The sequence below is a fragment of the Branchiostoma lanceolatum genome, chromosome 3 (assembly GCF_035083965.1).
Source record: "Branchiostoma lanceolatum isolate klBraLanc5 chromosome 3, klBraLanc5.hap2, whole genome shotgun sequence".
Lineage (NCBI taxonomy): Eukaryota > Metazoa > Chordata > Leptocardii > Amphioxiformes > Branchiostomatidae > Branchiostoma > Branchiostoma lanceolatum.
This window is the reverse complement of record NC_089724.1, coordinates 17,905,214-17,923,040: the sequence shown is the minus strand read 5'-3', so window position 1 is coordinate 17,923,040 and position 17,827 is coordinate 17,905,214. Positions and strand designations below refer to the sequence as shown.

General features: G+C 41.6%; 2 protein-coding genes across 2 annotated transcripts; both read right to left on the bottom strand.

The window, feature by feature from the left end:
• Window positions 1-31: 31 nt before the first annotated feature.
• Window positions 32-4,444, bottom strand: LOC136430755 (polycomb group RING finger protein 1-like). Its single transcript, XM_066421635.1, has 9 exons — window positions 4,291-4,444; window positions 3,272-3,368; window positions 2,803-2,955; window positions 1,591-1,653; window positions 1,188-1,284; window positions 882-936; window positions 655-753; window positions 384-464; window positions 32-215 (listed from the first exon to the last, which is right to left on the bottom strand). The coding sequence occupies exons 1-9, from the start codon at window positions 4,357-4,359 to the stop codon at window positions 144-146; spliced, it is 786 nt and encodes a 261-aa protein (XP_066277732.1). The 5' UTR covers window positions 4,360-4,444; the 3' UTR covers window positions 32-143.
• A 2,174-nt stretch (window positions 4,445-6,618) lies between these two features.
• LOC136430754 (zinc finger protein 93-like) lies at window positions 6,619-16,452 on the bottom strand. Its single transcript, XM_066421634.1, has 11 exons — window positions 16,320-16,452; window positions 13,413-13,627; window positions 13,000-13,140; window positions 12,288-12,651; window positions 11,732-11,871; window positions 11,027-11,308; window positions 10,557-10,837; window positions 10,070-10,184; window positions 9,595-9,948; window positions 9,179-9,346; window positions 6,619-9,059 (listed from the first exon to the last, which is right to left on the bottom strand). Exons 2-11 carry the CDS (start codon window positions 13,578-13,580, stop codon window positions 8,682-8,684), a joined length of 2,391 nt encoding a protein of 796 aa, XP_066277731.1. The 5' UTR covers window positions 13,581-13,627; window positions 16,320-16,452; the 3' UTR covers window positions 6,619-8,681.
• Between the last annotated feature and the right edge of the window lie 1,375 nt (window positions 16,453-17,827).

Sequence of the window (17,827 nt, the reverse complement as noted above, 5' to 3'; positions counted from 1 at the left end):
GACATGATGACAGTCAGTCCATAAAAACGTCTCTGCTTCAGACCCTTCTGGTATACATGTTGTACATGTATCTTCCAAGGGTCTGCCCAATTCCTGCCCCCCTCCCCCTTTAATGCACAACATCAGCTGGATCCCTTTAGTAGCTAGCTGCTGGAGTCACTCTTGGATGTCAAGGCTCTCGGCCTGAGGCGATAATGAAGCACCATGGGAGCTGCCTGAAGAAGACGTATATTCCAGTTTGATTAGTAACAAATATAGATAAATAAGGTACTGCCAGCTCTGCCCACGAGGCATCGCCAAAAAAAATGAGGCGTGAAGATTGATTTCAGAAAGCAGCACAGACAAATGATGAGAAAGTGGAGACCATGAATCTGCCAGCCTACCTTGGCTTGCCAGTGAGACAACCAGATATACTTCATGGTGACAGACTTGGGCAGAACTCTGCCATTACATAACACCTCTACCTGTTAAGAGGAACAAGGCAACATGTTATTGAAGGTTATACATGTAGCTAAATTCATATTTTTTGTTCAACCTAATTTTTTCCCACATTACCCCAGGTTGTGATTATATGGATGACATCCACACAGGTGATGGCAAATCGTCTAATGGCGAAACATCTTGGCAGAAAAAATGTCCTGATATCCAACTCACCTCCAGTCTCCTTGGTACTGCAAGTTTCTTGACTATGAGCTTTTTGATGTGTACAACAGCCGCTCGCACAGAGCAGCGAATAAATTTGTGTTGTAACGGCTAGAAAAGAAGCAAATACTGGATAAATACACAGACAACTACAGAGTATATTAGTGATATAAAGGCATAAGCAATATCACATGTACAGTTCATTTTTCAACATTATTACAAAGGGACGTTGGACATACCTTCATGTAAGTTCTAATCTCATCTTCATCCTCTGACTCGGACACAACGGAGGTACTAGAAATCAAGGAACAACACAAAATACATTTTCAACAATTGTTGCTACCGGTACGCAGTAGGTTGAAATAGGGGAGGAACTACAATCTTCATGCATTTTGTGTGTTCTGATGTTTTGAGCAATTCAACATAAGCACTCACTCCAGAAAAAAAAGACGTAGTTGAAGGCACATCATATATGCTAGTGGTTCAGGTTTTCCAACAATTGGAGAAACAAAAAGATAATCATTTAAGATTGAGGTGAAACATACCCGTGTCTTTCCAGGCACATGGATACCTGCTCATCGTGCCTGTAGTAGTGGTTCTTAGAGTTGTCCACATCCTCTCTGTTGACAGTGGCTGATGGACCTACATAACACAAGAAACCCTGATCAGAAACATTCAACAACACACAGGTTTATGTACTGTCTGTGCTAGGTAAATATTCAAAACTGGTACATATCTGTTTCCCAAAGAAGGTGAAATGTCAAAGACTCAAAGTGATGTTACTTTCCATTTCTCTGGTGGTGCTACAATAATGTCTTTTTAGCTCTACACTGATGCTGTCTTTATTGCACAACTCATGACTAACATGATGTTCCTGTCACACACAAAATTGGACTGATGACCATGTTAAGTCTATAAAAGTAGCTTGTATGAATGTTTCTTTCTTACCTAGAGCTCTTGTTTTGTCCATTCCTCGACAGCGATAAAACTCTTTTTGCCTCTGTACCTCATCTATAGAACGAACAAGAGAGAAAGCATTTCAAAATTTACTACGAAGGTACTTCTTTCTTGCAATCAGGTATATACTTCTTCTTAAGGTGAAACAGGAGGCAAGTAGCTAGTAGTGCAATGCAGCTTCGCTACGGCTTAACCCCGCCCACAGAACCTGATCCATATGTGGGATCGCTTACCACTCATGCCACAGGGACATGTGACTAAAAGCTAAAATGTACACACACACACTGACACACATCCATCTTGAGTTTATGATGCATCCCTTAACTTAAGCTCTTATAACATAAGGCCACAGCAAGTAAATTCTATGGATGACATCAGCGCACACATTGATTTTCGCCTGATTTTGAAATAAAAAACAAGAAATTTTTTACCCTTTGCCAATGGTCAATATACAGAAAACGGGGCAATGTGTTTGCAACGTTTGTCAGGTTCATTGCAAAAATGTTCTAGATGCTGTAAAAAGGCATTTGCACATGTAGGAATGGTGAAATATCAATACAAATGTGTTGCACAATTAGTGTCTGCAAGCTGTAATAAGATTGCTCCTCGTCACCAACTTAAAGGAGGACACATTGCAGCCCTCATACCAAACTTGTAATTGGAATTAGTCTGTGCCAGTATTATCAACAACGTGTAATTCGATGTGTTTTTCTTGAATGAAGTGAAGTACTGACAAAATCGATTTCAGGGTCAGATGAAGTAACTAATGTTATGCGGTTTGAGTAGACCGTTGTGTAGCTGTCTGTCTGTTGAAGACATAATAACCCGGATCTTTACAAACCCGGATCTAAATTCAGAATGATTCTAACGTTGACATGTTAGTTACTGTTAGTGACATGTTCGTTGTAATACCATGTTTTATCACTTCAATTATTCTTACATGCTTTATGGTACACTTATATCCAAGTTTGAAAATGTGGATATCTTGTTTTTTTGGCCCCCCCTTTTTTTTTCCCACGCCAACTAAGTTTGGAGTCTGCAGAGGATGTCATTCATAAAATTTACTTGCTGTGGCCTAATATATAATTATCATACAGTGATTAAAAAAGTATCTTCTAAGAAGATAGTTTTCAAAATCATGCTTTCAATCCCATCCACTTAAATGAACAAACAAAAAACAAACAAACAAACAAACAGACTGACTTTCCCAGAGCCCGGGCACGACCTTGTAGACGATGTCCTGCATGGTCCTGTCGGGCCGCAGGTTCAGCAGTGGCTGTGTCTCGTGGATCTTGATATTGCACATGGGACAGAACTTACTGGTCTGGAGGTACTTCACTATGCAGCTCTTACAAACTGGAAAGAGGAAGACCAACAGTTCAGTCATATATATACTTTCAAAGAGACATTTCAGCAGATTTCTGTTGAAGTTTAAGGCCTAGCCTGACTACAGATTTGCTCCTAGCAGCCTACCTGACCCCATAGTAGTGGGAGGGGGCTCATCAGTCCCTAACAGCAAGCAAGAGACTGTGGGTACTCCAAGTCCAGACTACATGTACTTCACTTTTCTCCGAATAACACATTACATTAGCTGTCCACACCATCTAATATGTTATGTTACAAATTTCTGCCCCAGCGTCTGTTAACACTACATCTCAAGAGTGTAACTTACATGTGTGTAGACACTCTGTGACGGTGGTGGCATCGATGAAGTACCCAGCACACAGGATACACACCACGTGGGGGTTGATGTCACAAATCTTCACCATCTGGAGCAGAAGGGTATAAAGAACATAAAGAAAAAGATATACAGAATTCTATAATGTATTGTAACAGTGGGGTTCAAGCGCCACCAACTGACCAGTCTAACTGGACCTTTTAGCCTAGCAGTTAGTACATACAGTTTGTGCACTAGCGGGCCCGGGTTCGATTCCGGAAGGCAGGAGACTGCTACTCGCCTCTTGTGGTTCATAATGATCTGTGTCATTTCCATCATTAATGGGGGGGGAGGCCAATGCGCATACCCTTTATTCTCGTACTAAGTCCTCAGCAATCTCCAAGCAGATGTACAGGTTGGCTCAGTGTTTTATGCTTGTTTTTGAGTGTGTGTTTTTTTCTATAGCTTTCTACCGCTTCACGTTTTTAGCTCTTCCCCTCCTCGTGGAACACTAGAAAGACCTAAAAAAGCGTGAGTAAAATGGTGAGTTGAACCAAGGACCTCCTTAGTTGAACACTACCGTATGTTACATCAGTTTTTATGAATATGTTGGTTTTCACAGCGCTGCCGTTGGACTTAACACTGTTAATGTTTTATAAAATGGAGGTAGAAGGGAATAAAATATCTTAATACGTATCCGGAGATGAGGAAGAGAGTCTCAAAATGTCATGTCACTGACCAGTTAACGTTAACCTTACCCCGCCCCTCCACACCGAAACTTTCAAAAAGGAACAGAAACTGTGGATGGAACAGACCGGTTAAAGTCTTAAGCGTGGAAAAACTACCTACAAAGATTATATGGAAGATGAAATATATGGAACATCCATGGGCTCAGCTATTCGGGTATTCGCAGGTACAGACGACAAGTGCTGCAAATTATGCCCCCCCCCCCTTCTTCTAAAACAAATTTCAAACCTAAATATAGAAAATAAAATGAAGCTAAGCTGAGCAACACAATTCCAACTATTCCTTACCGGTCCCACGTCCATGTCTGTTATTTTCTTGTCTGAGAGATGATCTAAAGGGAGAGGATAAAACCGCATCTAGGCTACAAACAGACACGACGCAACGCGACGCCACCGTCCAACCCCCTTCCCGCCATCTTGATTACGTCATGCTCACAGTACTGTTGTCTGTCGCTAGATGGCGGGCCAGGAATCTCAATCCAATGGAATCCATGAAATTATGATCGTAAAATACATTTACATTTCCAGCCTTCTCGGCTTTAGTACGCTACCCAAGAGACGGGAAGCGGAGCTAGGGTAGCGGACTAAAGCTATCATAAAGAAGGTTGGACTCCAGGCTAATGAAATACTATCACAACAAATTTAAAGGCACCCAGAGCATTTAATGAGGCTTGAACACTGGAAATATTCTAGTTGCTGTAATCTTTATGAAATTGATATCTAATACCACTGTTAACCACATTTGCGTGCAGATTTCTTATCAAAAGTGCTCAAAAGCGACACAAAAATTACATGGTGATCTTTTATTATTATTTATTATTATTTTAGTTTCACGCGCCTAGTCTAAATAGACCGATACCATAGCCCCGCCCACCTCCGTCGAAATGTAGAAATGCAAAATTAAAACATAGAAATGCAAATATTTGACGGACATGCAGTCACTCTCTCATTGGTCGAACCGCTAATTGTGATTGACAATCAGGATCAGTCTATTAGGGCTTGAATTTTCTATCAGTTAGAAATGCAAACCTGACAGACTAACGTATTCAGAACACTGTCTGAAAAGCTTCGATAAGCATGCATTAGAAGGCGACGAGGACAAAAACTCTCTGTCCCTTATTGGAACAGTCTGAGGGCTTCGTGGGAGGATCACACTACATCGTTGTCGGCTGGTTTATAAGACAAATGTCACATCCGCTTCCTGCTAAACACAATCATTTACAAGACAACTTATTTTCTTAAAATTGCTGACCTGCAATTGGACTCTAAGTGTGATCAATCATCAAAACCTCTCTTTGTTGCTACAACCTACGGCACGTGTATTTTCCCGCCGCCATATCATTACCCAGAATCCTGTTGTCAAGCAGACGACAAAGGTTTGTGAGGAAACTTTTTTGTCTAAATGTTGCGTGTGATTGTGGACTGAGGACGATATTTTCCTCAAAGTTTGCTCCTAACACAACAAGGAATACATGGACATAGTAGTATTATCATTGAATGCTACGGCATCCGGCTAACTTTCCATGAATAATGTACACGTTGCCATGACGGTGGATGTCGACTTTGACGTTCTATAGCTACCGACTCAACACACGGGTTGTTCCCGTAGGCCTGATGTGTGCGGTACGGCCGTTTTTTCGTGTATTTTTTTACTTGGACACGTCTATATCCAGAGCACTCTCCTCAAGCCAAGGATGGAACGAATAGCTGCTGTATAAAATGTAATTAGCGGTAAGATATTCAAGACGAATCTTCTCTCCCGAATTAATGTACACCCCTGTCCGACAGCACCGTCATCGTGCGTGCGGCGGACGGTAGTTTCAAGTTGAAATATTATGGTGTCAGCACGACTAGAAACAAAATCTACCATATATATGATTAGTGCAAAGATAGTACATGATACTGACAGAATAATAGAAAAAAACGATGGTTTATTGTTCTGCTAGATTGATTTCAGTCAACCATTATCGGAAAAATCCCGAATTTATGTTACCCAACGTTACAAAAGTGGAAGGTCAACCCCTGAATTTTTGAGAGTGATTGAAATGACACCAGGATATCACCTGTCCCAATGGGTCAGTGACCGTCAGTCACAGCCAATGAGAAAACAGGCCATCTCATTTAGGAGTCAATTACAGGTCAAGACATGGAAAAAGTTTCAATATTTGACCAGATTCCAAATTGATTCTCCAGGACCTGTTCTACCTAAGGTTGGCAGAAAACTGGACCTTTCTAGCCAAAATTTGCTCGAGACAAAAAAATCTTTAAAGATTAAGTAAAACTTTCAATCAAAACTGGTCCTTATAAAGGCCTTATCTATGGGTAGTATTGGGTACACTTCAAGGGTGAGGGTTTCAATTAACATGAGGTCATCCCTTTTAACAAATAATGACTTGAGAAGGGTCATAGGACAAAATTGACTTAAATCTTGAATGTCTTACTTCACAAAAAAAGATAAGTTTGTTACGTTATATTAGCTATATTGGTTTCATCCAAAATACAATATACTGTACTTTCTCTTGTATCCCTTCAGCCTCCCATGCACACTCAATGAATCACAAGATCATATCACTCCTTCATATACAGCAACTCCGGACATAAGAAACAACACACAACTTGTCAGCAGTTTCTATACAATTTTACTAGAGAGAGTACACAACGAAGTGCTACAAAACTAGATGCTAACATTACATTCAATTCACCTGTCACCTATCAAAACATTAGGGGAGCACCATGAATCAGTGTTAAGTTGCAGCCATGGTTTTCAACAAAATTCATTTCAACTCATTATGTCGTCATTACTCTGTCAAACATTGCAATTTCATCATGTCTTAGAAAGAGTATGACATGATACAGTAGGTTTCGTCCCTTCAACATTGTCTTGGCATCTACTGGCACTGATTTTGCACTGTGTCACAATTTGAACTTTCTAAGCTTGTAGTGATTTGAATATCATCAGTGGGCATGATTTTATTTGTTCACCATTGCTATTGGAAGACAGATCTGTGGAGTACCTTAGAAGAGTCTGGAACACCAGTGGAAGAATTGTTCAGTTGCAGCTTATGATTCATCAACTGTAGACAAACAAAATCACATTGACAACACTACATTTACAAAGGCAGGCACTAGATAGCACATGATAAATCATACCTTTCGACATGGCTTATTCACAAACTAGTTACTCATACATGGTGACCCATCTGTGCATCTTTCCACAAAATCATTTAACTACAGAAATAATAGACTTAATACCTTTATACAGAAAGGTGTTCTACATAATGGTGGAGTGTTAAACACAAGTGCTTAAAAACTTTGAATAGATGCCTGAAAAGTGACAATTAAAATGCTTAAAATGCATTAAATCCATTACAACTTTGCACTACAAATTAAGAGTACAACTGTGCTGTAGTGTGGCATCCACAAAGGCACAAACATCGCCTCAGCAACAAGTTACAGTGTGCACTACAGTTTATAAAGGGACAGAATTGTGTTACTTCCACATACATCATCCACCTTTGTAGACTTCATTGTCGGCATTACAACTTTTACATTTGACACATGATCATCGTCTGGAAGTCACAGAATTTTGCTATTTGTAGTACTTTGTCCACCAAGAATGGTTTAGCATTTCATCTTAATGTGGAAGAACCCTTTGCACCTTGCCTAACTTCTCCCTAACTAGCTACCTACATACATGTACATTACATATTGTTTCATAAAATAATGCTACCTAAGCTGAAAATGTATCTATTTACAAAAATACTGTCATGTGTTTCTTGTTTCAGGTTGGAAGGCACTACATTACAGGCACTTACAAGGAAGGCACTTTGGACAAGTGCAGATCAAGGCTAACCCCTGCTGATTCCATGTCACAAATGTTCTGCTATTGTTACTGTAACTTATTACATTCACCATTTCCCATGCTTTAGTGAGATCACCCCACCTTAGTTCACCTGATGATATTAGGAGTACAAAATACATGTCTCCTCTCCATAAATCATTCTGACCGGAAGACACTGTGGTATCCACGGGGAAAAAATTGGATACAAAATCAGAGTAAGTTTACTTGCATCATTGCTGAATACAACAGACTAATATTGTTAACCCTTATCAGGCACTTTCAGTTCATACAAAATAATTTTGTTACTTGTCAGAGGCACTTTGTAATTGCTGTACTGGAAGAGTAGCAGGGTAAAATTGTTACTTGTGCTGCTAAACATCATTCATGGCTTTCTTAAGTCAGCGAACAACCAACCGCCAAAGATTTATGTTGCACCAATTTTCAGAAATAAGGCTTGTGGTTGGATGCCATGTAAACAACGGAAAAAGCACAAAACCCTCTATACAATACTGTGAATATGAAACTTTCATATCACACTCAAAAAGCTTCTTAGAAATAAGGATTTCAACAAGGGTGCCTCAGTGGCCCCTGCACAAGAACCTTAGATGATTCTGTGCCTACAATCAGCTGACCATTCTGTATAAACAATGGCAAATGGCGAACTTGATAATACATGTATCTAATTACTACATTGCTGGCACAACCGTTCAAAAAGAAGCTTATCCTTTGTTGGATTTTATTTCTATCATGATTTACACTCAACATCATTTCAGAATGTTGAAAATTTCTCTACAGTCCCTTTAAGCCAAAAAGTGATATTGTGTATGAACAAGGAGATCTAAGAAGCGCGTAGGTGGCGCTGCACATGCGACTCCCACATCTCCCGATCATTGAAGAAACGTCCACAGAAGTCACAGCTGTGACCCTCTACCCCAGGGGTCGGCACCTCGGACCCCTCCTCGTCCTGATCCTCCGTGTTGGTGATGAAGTCTATCAGGTTGCTGGCACCAGCCCCTTCTTCTGTCTTCACCTCCGACGTGCCCTCCGCCCCCCCAGCCTTCTTCTTGTTCTGGTTCCAGTTGTTGTTGACCTCGTCACCTTTGGGCTTGGACTTCTCCTTGCCCTCGGGGCTGGTCTCGGTGCTGCTGGGAGGTCTGACCTTCAGCCTGACGTGCCCAGCATGCTCTTGTGTGTCTGGGTGGTCAGGGTGCTTCGACTGTGAACACAAGAATGCAACAAGAATACTTAATGTCCTACCCTTTTTGTTTGAGTTCTGACTTGAATATATGGTACCTCAAGCAATACAATCAAGATTGAGAATGTACAGTTTCTTACCTTCATGTGATAGTAGAGGTTGCACTTCTTGCTGGCGGTGTAGACACAGGCGGGGCAGGTAAAGGGGCGTGGGTTGGTGTGCATGGCCACGTGCTTGGTGTAGTTGGACCTGTCTGCTGTGGCGTAGGCACAGTATGGGCACTGGAACGGCTTGATCTTCAGGTGCACCTGGATGGGGCAGAACATTGGCAGGTCGGTTCAATCATTTGTGGTGGAAAAGTGCTGGGAATGAAGAAACCAGTTATATCATAGTAGTCATACAGTGGAAGTGCATATCCTCTACGGTATTACATACATGTACTTAGCACATGTAAGGTTACATGTACTTGGTACATGTAATCAAGTTCAGTATTAGCTAGCTGCTATTTCCTTACTTATAACACAAAGGTTCAGTTCCACTTTTATTGCAGTCTTACCTGGCGAACATGGCGGACAATCTCGTGTTGGTTTGCGGCGGCGTATGAGCACTTCTCGCACTTGAACGGGCGGAAGCCGTTGTGCATGCGGAGGTGGCGGTTCAGGTGAGTCTTCTGGGAGCTGGCGTAGTCGCACTTGGGGCACTTGTAGGGCTTCTCTCCTGTATGGGTCCGTTTGTGTGCCTCGTAGTTGACCTTGCGGTCGAAGGTCCCGCCGCACATCTCGCACATGTACTTCTTGACGGCAGAGTGGCCCTTCAGGTGTTTGTTGAGGAGGAATCGCTTGCCTGTCACGTACGTGCACTGCTCGCACTTGTATATATGAGCCCCGTCAGGCTTATCCTTGTGGACTTTCTGTAAAACAAAGTTGTGATCATGACTAGGAAATTTATCATCCTCTGCTAGACTGCTACCATTGCTTACACATACTTCAGCATAAAAAGCATGTTTAGTTTGTGTTGATCTTATGTCTTACCGCGTGGCAGTCCAGATGGTCCTTGCGGTTGGTGGCGTACTCACACTGGTCACAGTGATACAGCAGGATCTTCTCACGGGGCTTCTGGTCCTCATCTCGGGGAGCAAACTTACATCTGCAGGGACACATGAAAAAACCTGTCAATGGCTAGGCTATATTCACTGTAAATTGATCTACTTTTGGAGTGGTTTTATTTTGCAGAAGGAGGGGAAAAGGAGGTTTCAGTGTTTGAAATTCACAGTTGAACTAATTTTGTAGTGCAGTAGTAGTTCATTGGAAATACATATTCATGGTGCCATGAATTCACGGTGGAGAGGTCACCACGAAAAAAAATGTTTGAAGATTTACAGTAGCACAGAATCAAAACATAAGAAGGACGCTCAGAGCATTGCCAATGAGAGAATGCTTACACTTTATTCCATGGCTTTGAAAGATGTCTATTGATAGTAACTTTTTCCTTGAGCAAACTTAATAGAAAATACTGTACCTGTACTGTCCCTCGTTGTCATGTTTCTTCATGTGAGCCTTCATGGCCGCTGCATCGAATCCCAGATACGGGCAGCGGTCGCAGGCCAGTTGCCGCGGGCCGCCGTGCTTGCGCTTGATATGGCGCGCCACCACAAACTTGTACGGGCTGGCGAAGGAGCAACTGTCGCAGAAGTGGTCCCGCTTCCCATCGTGGCTGAGCATGTGACGTGCCAGGACATGTTTGTATGTGGTGGAGTAACCGCACTGGGGGCATCTGTGTTCTTTAATGCCCTGGTGGACCTAGTAGTAGGTAGGGAGGCAAAATGTGTCAGCAGTTAGGTAACATAAGGTATTCATAGGATTTGTAAGTTACTTCTCAAACGTTGACTTTCAGCCACTGGGTTGTACAAAATCTCTACAACATCCGAAATTTGCAACTCTTTCCAGGTTTTTCTTGAAAGTACTATCAACAAGCTGAACAGCAGGTACCTTAAGATGGGTGACCAGGCAGTGGCGGTAAGCAGTCTTGAAATCACACTCTCCACAATTGAATCTCTTGTTGGTCCCCCTCTTCTTTTTCTTCTTCTTCCCTTCAGTTGCATCCTCCATGTTTTCCTCCCCCAATTCTTCTCCATCCATATTCTCTTGTTCCTCCTCTCCATCTTTATCCTCCTCCTCTTCTTCCTCATCTCCCTGTTCTTCCTCCTCCTCTGCTTCCTCTGCCTCCATCGTCTCCGTGTCATGCTCCTTCAAGTGTTTGATAAGCCGGCTCTGAAGAGGGAACAAAATCATGAATTTGACACCCACATAGAAACCTACATGTGTTACCAAACTTTTGAGACTGTCATTGTTTCATAAACATTCACTTTAGGCAAGACATAACAATGGGATTTGACAGACACTTAAATTTCTCAAAGCAAAAATATTTCTGTATGCATTCTTGGGGAATAAGTATACAACATATAACATTTCTAGCTCGTATTTAATCATATATATATATATCTACAGTAGACCTTCTCTTTACATGAAAAAACGTGAGCCTTCTGCATTCGGATGTGGACGGGAGGTCTGGAATGGGTTGGCTGGTGGTTGGAAATAAGTCAGCAGTGGTCATGGTGTGTTTTGGAGTGAAGGATGACTCAATCTAAAACTGGTCAGACTATTCCTGACCTACTGCTATAAAGTAATACATACTTGGCTGTTGGTAGAGAAGCTGCACATCCCACACTCAAACTTCTTCCCTTCTTCACTGTGCATCTGGGACATGTGGCGCCGCAGGTGGCCTGCCTGGGTCGTGGCATGGGGACAGAACGGACACTGGAACGGCTTCTCTCCTGTATGTATGAAAAGATTGAATTAACAATCATGGCATTTATCTCAAATGTTGATCACAAGACAATGTTAAATCAAACAAAGCATATCTATATCATTCTTTTAGGAAAAAAAATTGTACAAACTCAACCAACATCTACTGACATTATTTTGCCAGGTCACATATACATGTATCTGCCATCCTGAAGGAATGAATCTTCAGAGATGAAAATGAACTTCTGTACATCCAAACTGTGCATATCTGGGGGTGCTGCTGCATTGGAGATATCTCAAAGACACTGTTTTTCTACAGTGACGGACATATGTGACCTGGCAGATAAATCTTAATGGGGGTTCTCATTTCTTTTAAAAATTTGGTTCTCTTGGCAGCACATCAGAACGCGAAAGGACATTAATATATCATATTAATAATACTAACCAGTGTGCACACGAAGGTGTACGATGTAGGCATATCGCTTGTATGTAGTGTAGGCACATTCATCACAGTTGTACACGGTACGGTCTGAGAAGACTGTGGTGGTCCCGTTCACTTGGATCTGCTGTGGTTCCTCTCGAACTGGCATAGGGGGGATGTCAAGCTTCTTAGGCCTGCCCTTCTGCGCTGTCAAGCTCAGTGGTGTTTCCTCATCAGTAAGTTGGGACATCATGATGGCATCATCTGAGAAGGCGGTCTCTCCAGTGTTGTCCTGGATTACACCATCTGCGGTGTGAACTTCCTGGTTGTTCACCAATGGTACTTCTGCATCCATCACTGGGTTACTGTTCTCATCAGGTGTTGTCTCCTGCACAATATGATAATACAGAAGTTTTTTGTGTTTTGATCATGTAGATATTTATATGACTTTCATTTTATCTTTCATTTCTTACTTATACTGTATTGATGTATATTTTGATGTTCTCCCTTTCAATTAAATCATGACATCTCTGGCAATTCATGGCAATAAATTGATACATTGATCTATCGCATTTTTCATTTTGCATATTCACAGGCTCAGTTTCATACCCAGAATTACAATTAATCTCCCTTGTATCATATAGTTTATTCAAGTACAAGTTAAGACATTGAATATATGCAATCTCATGTGACATTTTCTTATGAGCAAAAAAACTATGAAATGTGACAAACATACTATCTTGCGGTCTGTCTTTCTTTTCTTGTTGGAAGACTTGGTAGAGGATTTTCCAGGTGACTTCTGCCATTTCCACTTCATCTTCTTGCCTTTCCTAGGTGTCCACTGCTGCACAGTTGTGTCAGGAGAGGCATCCCGGTCCTACACATAGAACAATACCAACACAACTGCTTTCAATACAGGGCTATATGTACAACTGGACTGACCCCAAAATACAAACTTATGTCTGTGAACAACACTGAATTTCCATCTCTAGTGCTCTCAGAACTATGGTAGGATAGAGTAAAATATAGTATTGTCTTTTTAACAACATACCAATGCACCTGTTCTCTTACTGCAACTAGCAACTCACTTATCCTATTATACAATACAGCATGATATTTAGATATTTCTACCACACGACTAGACTTTACCTGCACAGGCTGTTCCACTGGCTTGTCCCTTATACTGGCCACCATGCTGAGGTCCAGTGGGGTGAGCTGTGCCTCCTGGTCCTGTTCCATGCTGATGTTGGACATGTCCACCTGCTGTAGTGCTGCCAGCTCGACCTGCTGCAGGGGCGCCAACTCCACACCCTCCATAGTCACAAGGCACGTTTGGTGATGAACAGAAAAATGGAAAAGGCTACCTGGAAGAGGATAAGAGTTGTTGAATTTTACATCATTGACTGTGAAAATGTGATAATCAAGTGTAGTTTTGTGTCAAACTTAACCTCAAGTTTATGCTTTGAAATGCTATAAAATGTGAGCAGTTTTCATCTGGTAATATTCCAAACAAGACTGGAGTGAGCCAGAATGAATCATCCCTGAATACAGGGCTCACCACAAAAAAATTACATAACAGAAAACTTACCAGCATTAAATAAATATTGCTTGGAAATCATTTTCTTTGCCTATCAGTCCATCAATAGACAAATTTTCCTTTTTAAAATTGTTCCTACATGATGTAGGTCAGTAGGAATATGAATAATTTAAAATCTTGTTATCTGCTGCAATGATGACATTTACAGGCTACTATCTGGCGCTGAAGTTATCTTTGGCCAGTGCAGGTTCAAGGCATGGAGACATCAAAAAACCTGCATAACTCTAATCTTACTGCACTAACCTGAGCATTGTCATCCCTGTAACAGCGATAAGGCACTCTAAAAAACACATCAGTTCAAGTGACTTACTTTGTAAGGTTAAGAAAACAAAAGTGAAAGTTAACTTGTCCAAGCAAACAACAGTTTCAAGTTACATGGAGTCGGACCATTACTAAACAAAAGGACTAGCAAGCAAGGATTGGCTGTTATTTTGTTATACATGTGTCCTGGGATGCATATTTGGAGGGTTTTTTTAGTAACGCATGGTTGGATGTAGCGATGTTTTTCCTTCCAATGATCTTTAGGCTTAACTAACAATTGGGATATGGATTGTATGTTAATCAGCAGGCAACATTGGATACTGCAGCATTTTTAGTCAAAACCTGGTGATTTCAACATGTCAGACTCTAAAACATTGTTGCTAGGCATATACATTACTACAATGTATGTACAATATGTACTAGTTAGTGAATCATAAATCAAGTACTAACTCAAGGTTTTTGCACTGCCACCCAAGCTTTCCTCCTCTATTCCTTAGCTACAATTAGAACATTTCTTAGTCACAATAGTAGCTTTCTTCAGAAACAGTTAGAATCCATTCATACAATGATTCGTGAATCAGGATTCACCCAGACATGGGATTGATCCCGATTTAATACACCAATCCACCTCAGGATTGAGAGCATCAGGATTGACCCCCCTCAGAGCCAGATTCAGAGGTTCATACCAGGATTTGCGAGGTGTGGGATCAATCCGTGCCAGGGTGAATCACAATTTGCGAATCGTGGTATGAACAGGGTCTTATTTGCAATGGTCTCCAGGCATTTCTGCAATCCATACAATGTGTATACTGTCCCAAATGACCTATGCAAACCATTTTGCTTAATTGAAAACATATTCACACTGACAACACTATTTTCCCCAAGGATCTACGAATTTAGCAAGCTAAAAGCAAATTCATTTTGTACATCCGTCGTACAAAAAAGTCCCGTCCAAAAGAGTTGTAAGGAAACCTTTCGAAAAAGTGTGGGTTGCTAGCAAATTTTTTAGGTTGTGGGTGGAACAGATTTCCGTGCACACCCGATATTATTTTTACTGCGAAACACTCTAGAGACCCATTAAAAGGGGTTGTATTGTGACATTCTCACAGAAATTATGCCCACAAGGTTTTGGGAGCAGACCAGACTGACCACAACTTTAATAGGTTAGGGCAAGACCAAATAAAAACCTCAGCCATGAGCTCTGGGTTGACATAAACAAAATAATTCCCAAACTTCCCCCCTCGAATGTCTTTGCCAATCCTTGCTAATCCCCAAATGCATACATTCTGACTGAAAAACAACATTTCTTAGACGAAATGAACTAATCTTGAAGAAAATGTTCACCCATAGACCCCTCTCTACGCAAAACACGTGGAAGGCTTTTTCTACAGTCCTCTTTTTCAGTCAGGAAATTTGGTGTCTGGCCTTGGTATCAAGCAGCCTTCCTTTTAATCTCAATAAAACTACCAGCAAAGTACTAGTATGATCTTTTTTCTACAGATACTAGTATGCAAACAGAAAGCCGAACAAAATTAGACCCATGCTGTAGTTGGGTCGTTTGCATAGTAATGAGTCAATGGTGCTCTGTTACCACAGGACTCAGCTTAGCACTTCCCAAGTTGTCTGACCCCCAAATTCGCCCAAGGCCGTGAAGTCCGTTAAAAATTGCTCGGAGGTAAATTTTCTAGCTGTTGCTGGTTGGTAAACTGTGCAGAATGATAACGACAGGGGGTTGAAGGGTTTAGGGGCGGTAAACAGGAAGGATAGGGCCCCAACTGTGCAGGGAAGTGGGGATAGATGTGCTGTGATAAAGACCAGGCCGCCCGTGTGGGGAAGAAACCATGCAGAACTGTTTAGCGTGGAAAACGAGGGGTGCATGCAAACTATCACCTCAAACTACCCCAAAAATCGGCACTAAAGCTTATCTTGAACCCTGTTTGACTCCCCACAATGCTGTGGGGTGATTTTAGGTGTAATGAGTGTTGTAGAGGGTTTCAAACGGCTGAAATAAAGAGGTTGTCTGCAGGAAAAGCGGCGTTCGTCAGAAGTTGCACGCCATTCGGCGAAGTTGAGACACCAACACTACGTTTTTCAGTACAACGAGCAACACCACTAAAACTATCGCACTCAGCAAACCCGTAATCACCCCCAAAAAATACCAAAACTATGCGGTAGCTACACTTAGACGGCCTCCTTACCTCACAGAGAAGTTCTGTTGTGGACAGGACGCCGGGATTCAGTGGAAGTGGGACGAATTCCGATGCATATTTTAGCACAACTCCGAAGACTTCACCACCCCTCCGCCATGTTTGGAACCAAAACGAGGCTGCATGCAAATATCGGGGTGGGGCCGCAACAGCTGTTTTACATCAGGGAGGGAGGGATGGGGGAAGGGAAATAATTCATCGGGTTGTATCATTACAGCCGGTAGGTACCCATCTGAGTAATGAGACTGTTGTATCGTGCTTGAGGCAACTCCTTGAACACGGGACCCCCATGTTACATGTACGTCTCTTGGAAATGAATGAATACATGGATGGATGAATGAATGAATAAACGAATGAACAAACGAACGAACGAACGAACGAATGAATGAATGAATGAATGAATGAATTGAATGGAAATCTAAGCAAAAATGCAGAGGAAGAATGTTTGCCAGTTACGCCTATTTGCAGTATAGATAAGCCCAAAATATCAAAATGTTCTTTTCATTCACAACATTTTCTTATTTATGATTATCATAATCCAAACGGTATGATAATCTCGTAATTACTATCCTACTATATTAGTCACTACCCTAATTTGCCTATCATCGAATTTCCTCATCAACTATGCAAACGACATTCAAATTTTCATAATTTGCACTTTATAGTTATCATCGATACCTAAATGTATATCCCTTGAATATAAACTTCTCAGTGATAAACATGAAAGAATGCATGTTTCTACTTTCATCATGCATATGATGTACAAGCTTTGCATAATCATGTCCGAAATCAAATTCTTTCTTTCTTTCGACAGCACCTACGTACATGCAAACCGATCATGCAAAAGTATTTGTATAGTTGAGCAGAGGCAGCACGGACGACGCGCACGGATGCGCACACACACACACACACACACACACACACACACACACACACACACACACACACACACACACACATACACACACACACACATACACATATATAAACACACGCATACACACACACAAACACACATTGATACGCTCACACACACGCATACATACACACACACACACACAAACAAACAAACACACACACACACACACATGTGCACACAATGACATCCACGGCACCGTAAGGTACTAACCATCATTACCTTCGCCAAGAAGGTTATGCAGAGGGTAGCGTTTGTCTGGATGTCTGGATACAAAAGACCAGAATAACTTATGAACGTCTAGATGGATTGTCTTGATATTTGGTATGTTGGTAGGTCTTGGTAAGACCTGAAAATGATTAGATTTAGGCCCCCTAACGGCTTGATACGGTACTGCAGCAGAACTTCCTGTTTTGATATCTTATGTTCTAGACATGTTATGGTACTGATTTTTGAGTGGTAGATAGCTCTTTGGGCAGAGAGTAAGTGGTATAGATTTGGGCCCCCTGGCGGCTTTTTCTGGAACTGCAGGAGCAGGTTTTGCTTCAGACTGTGAAAGGGAATAACTCGAGAAGGGCTTGAT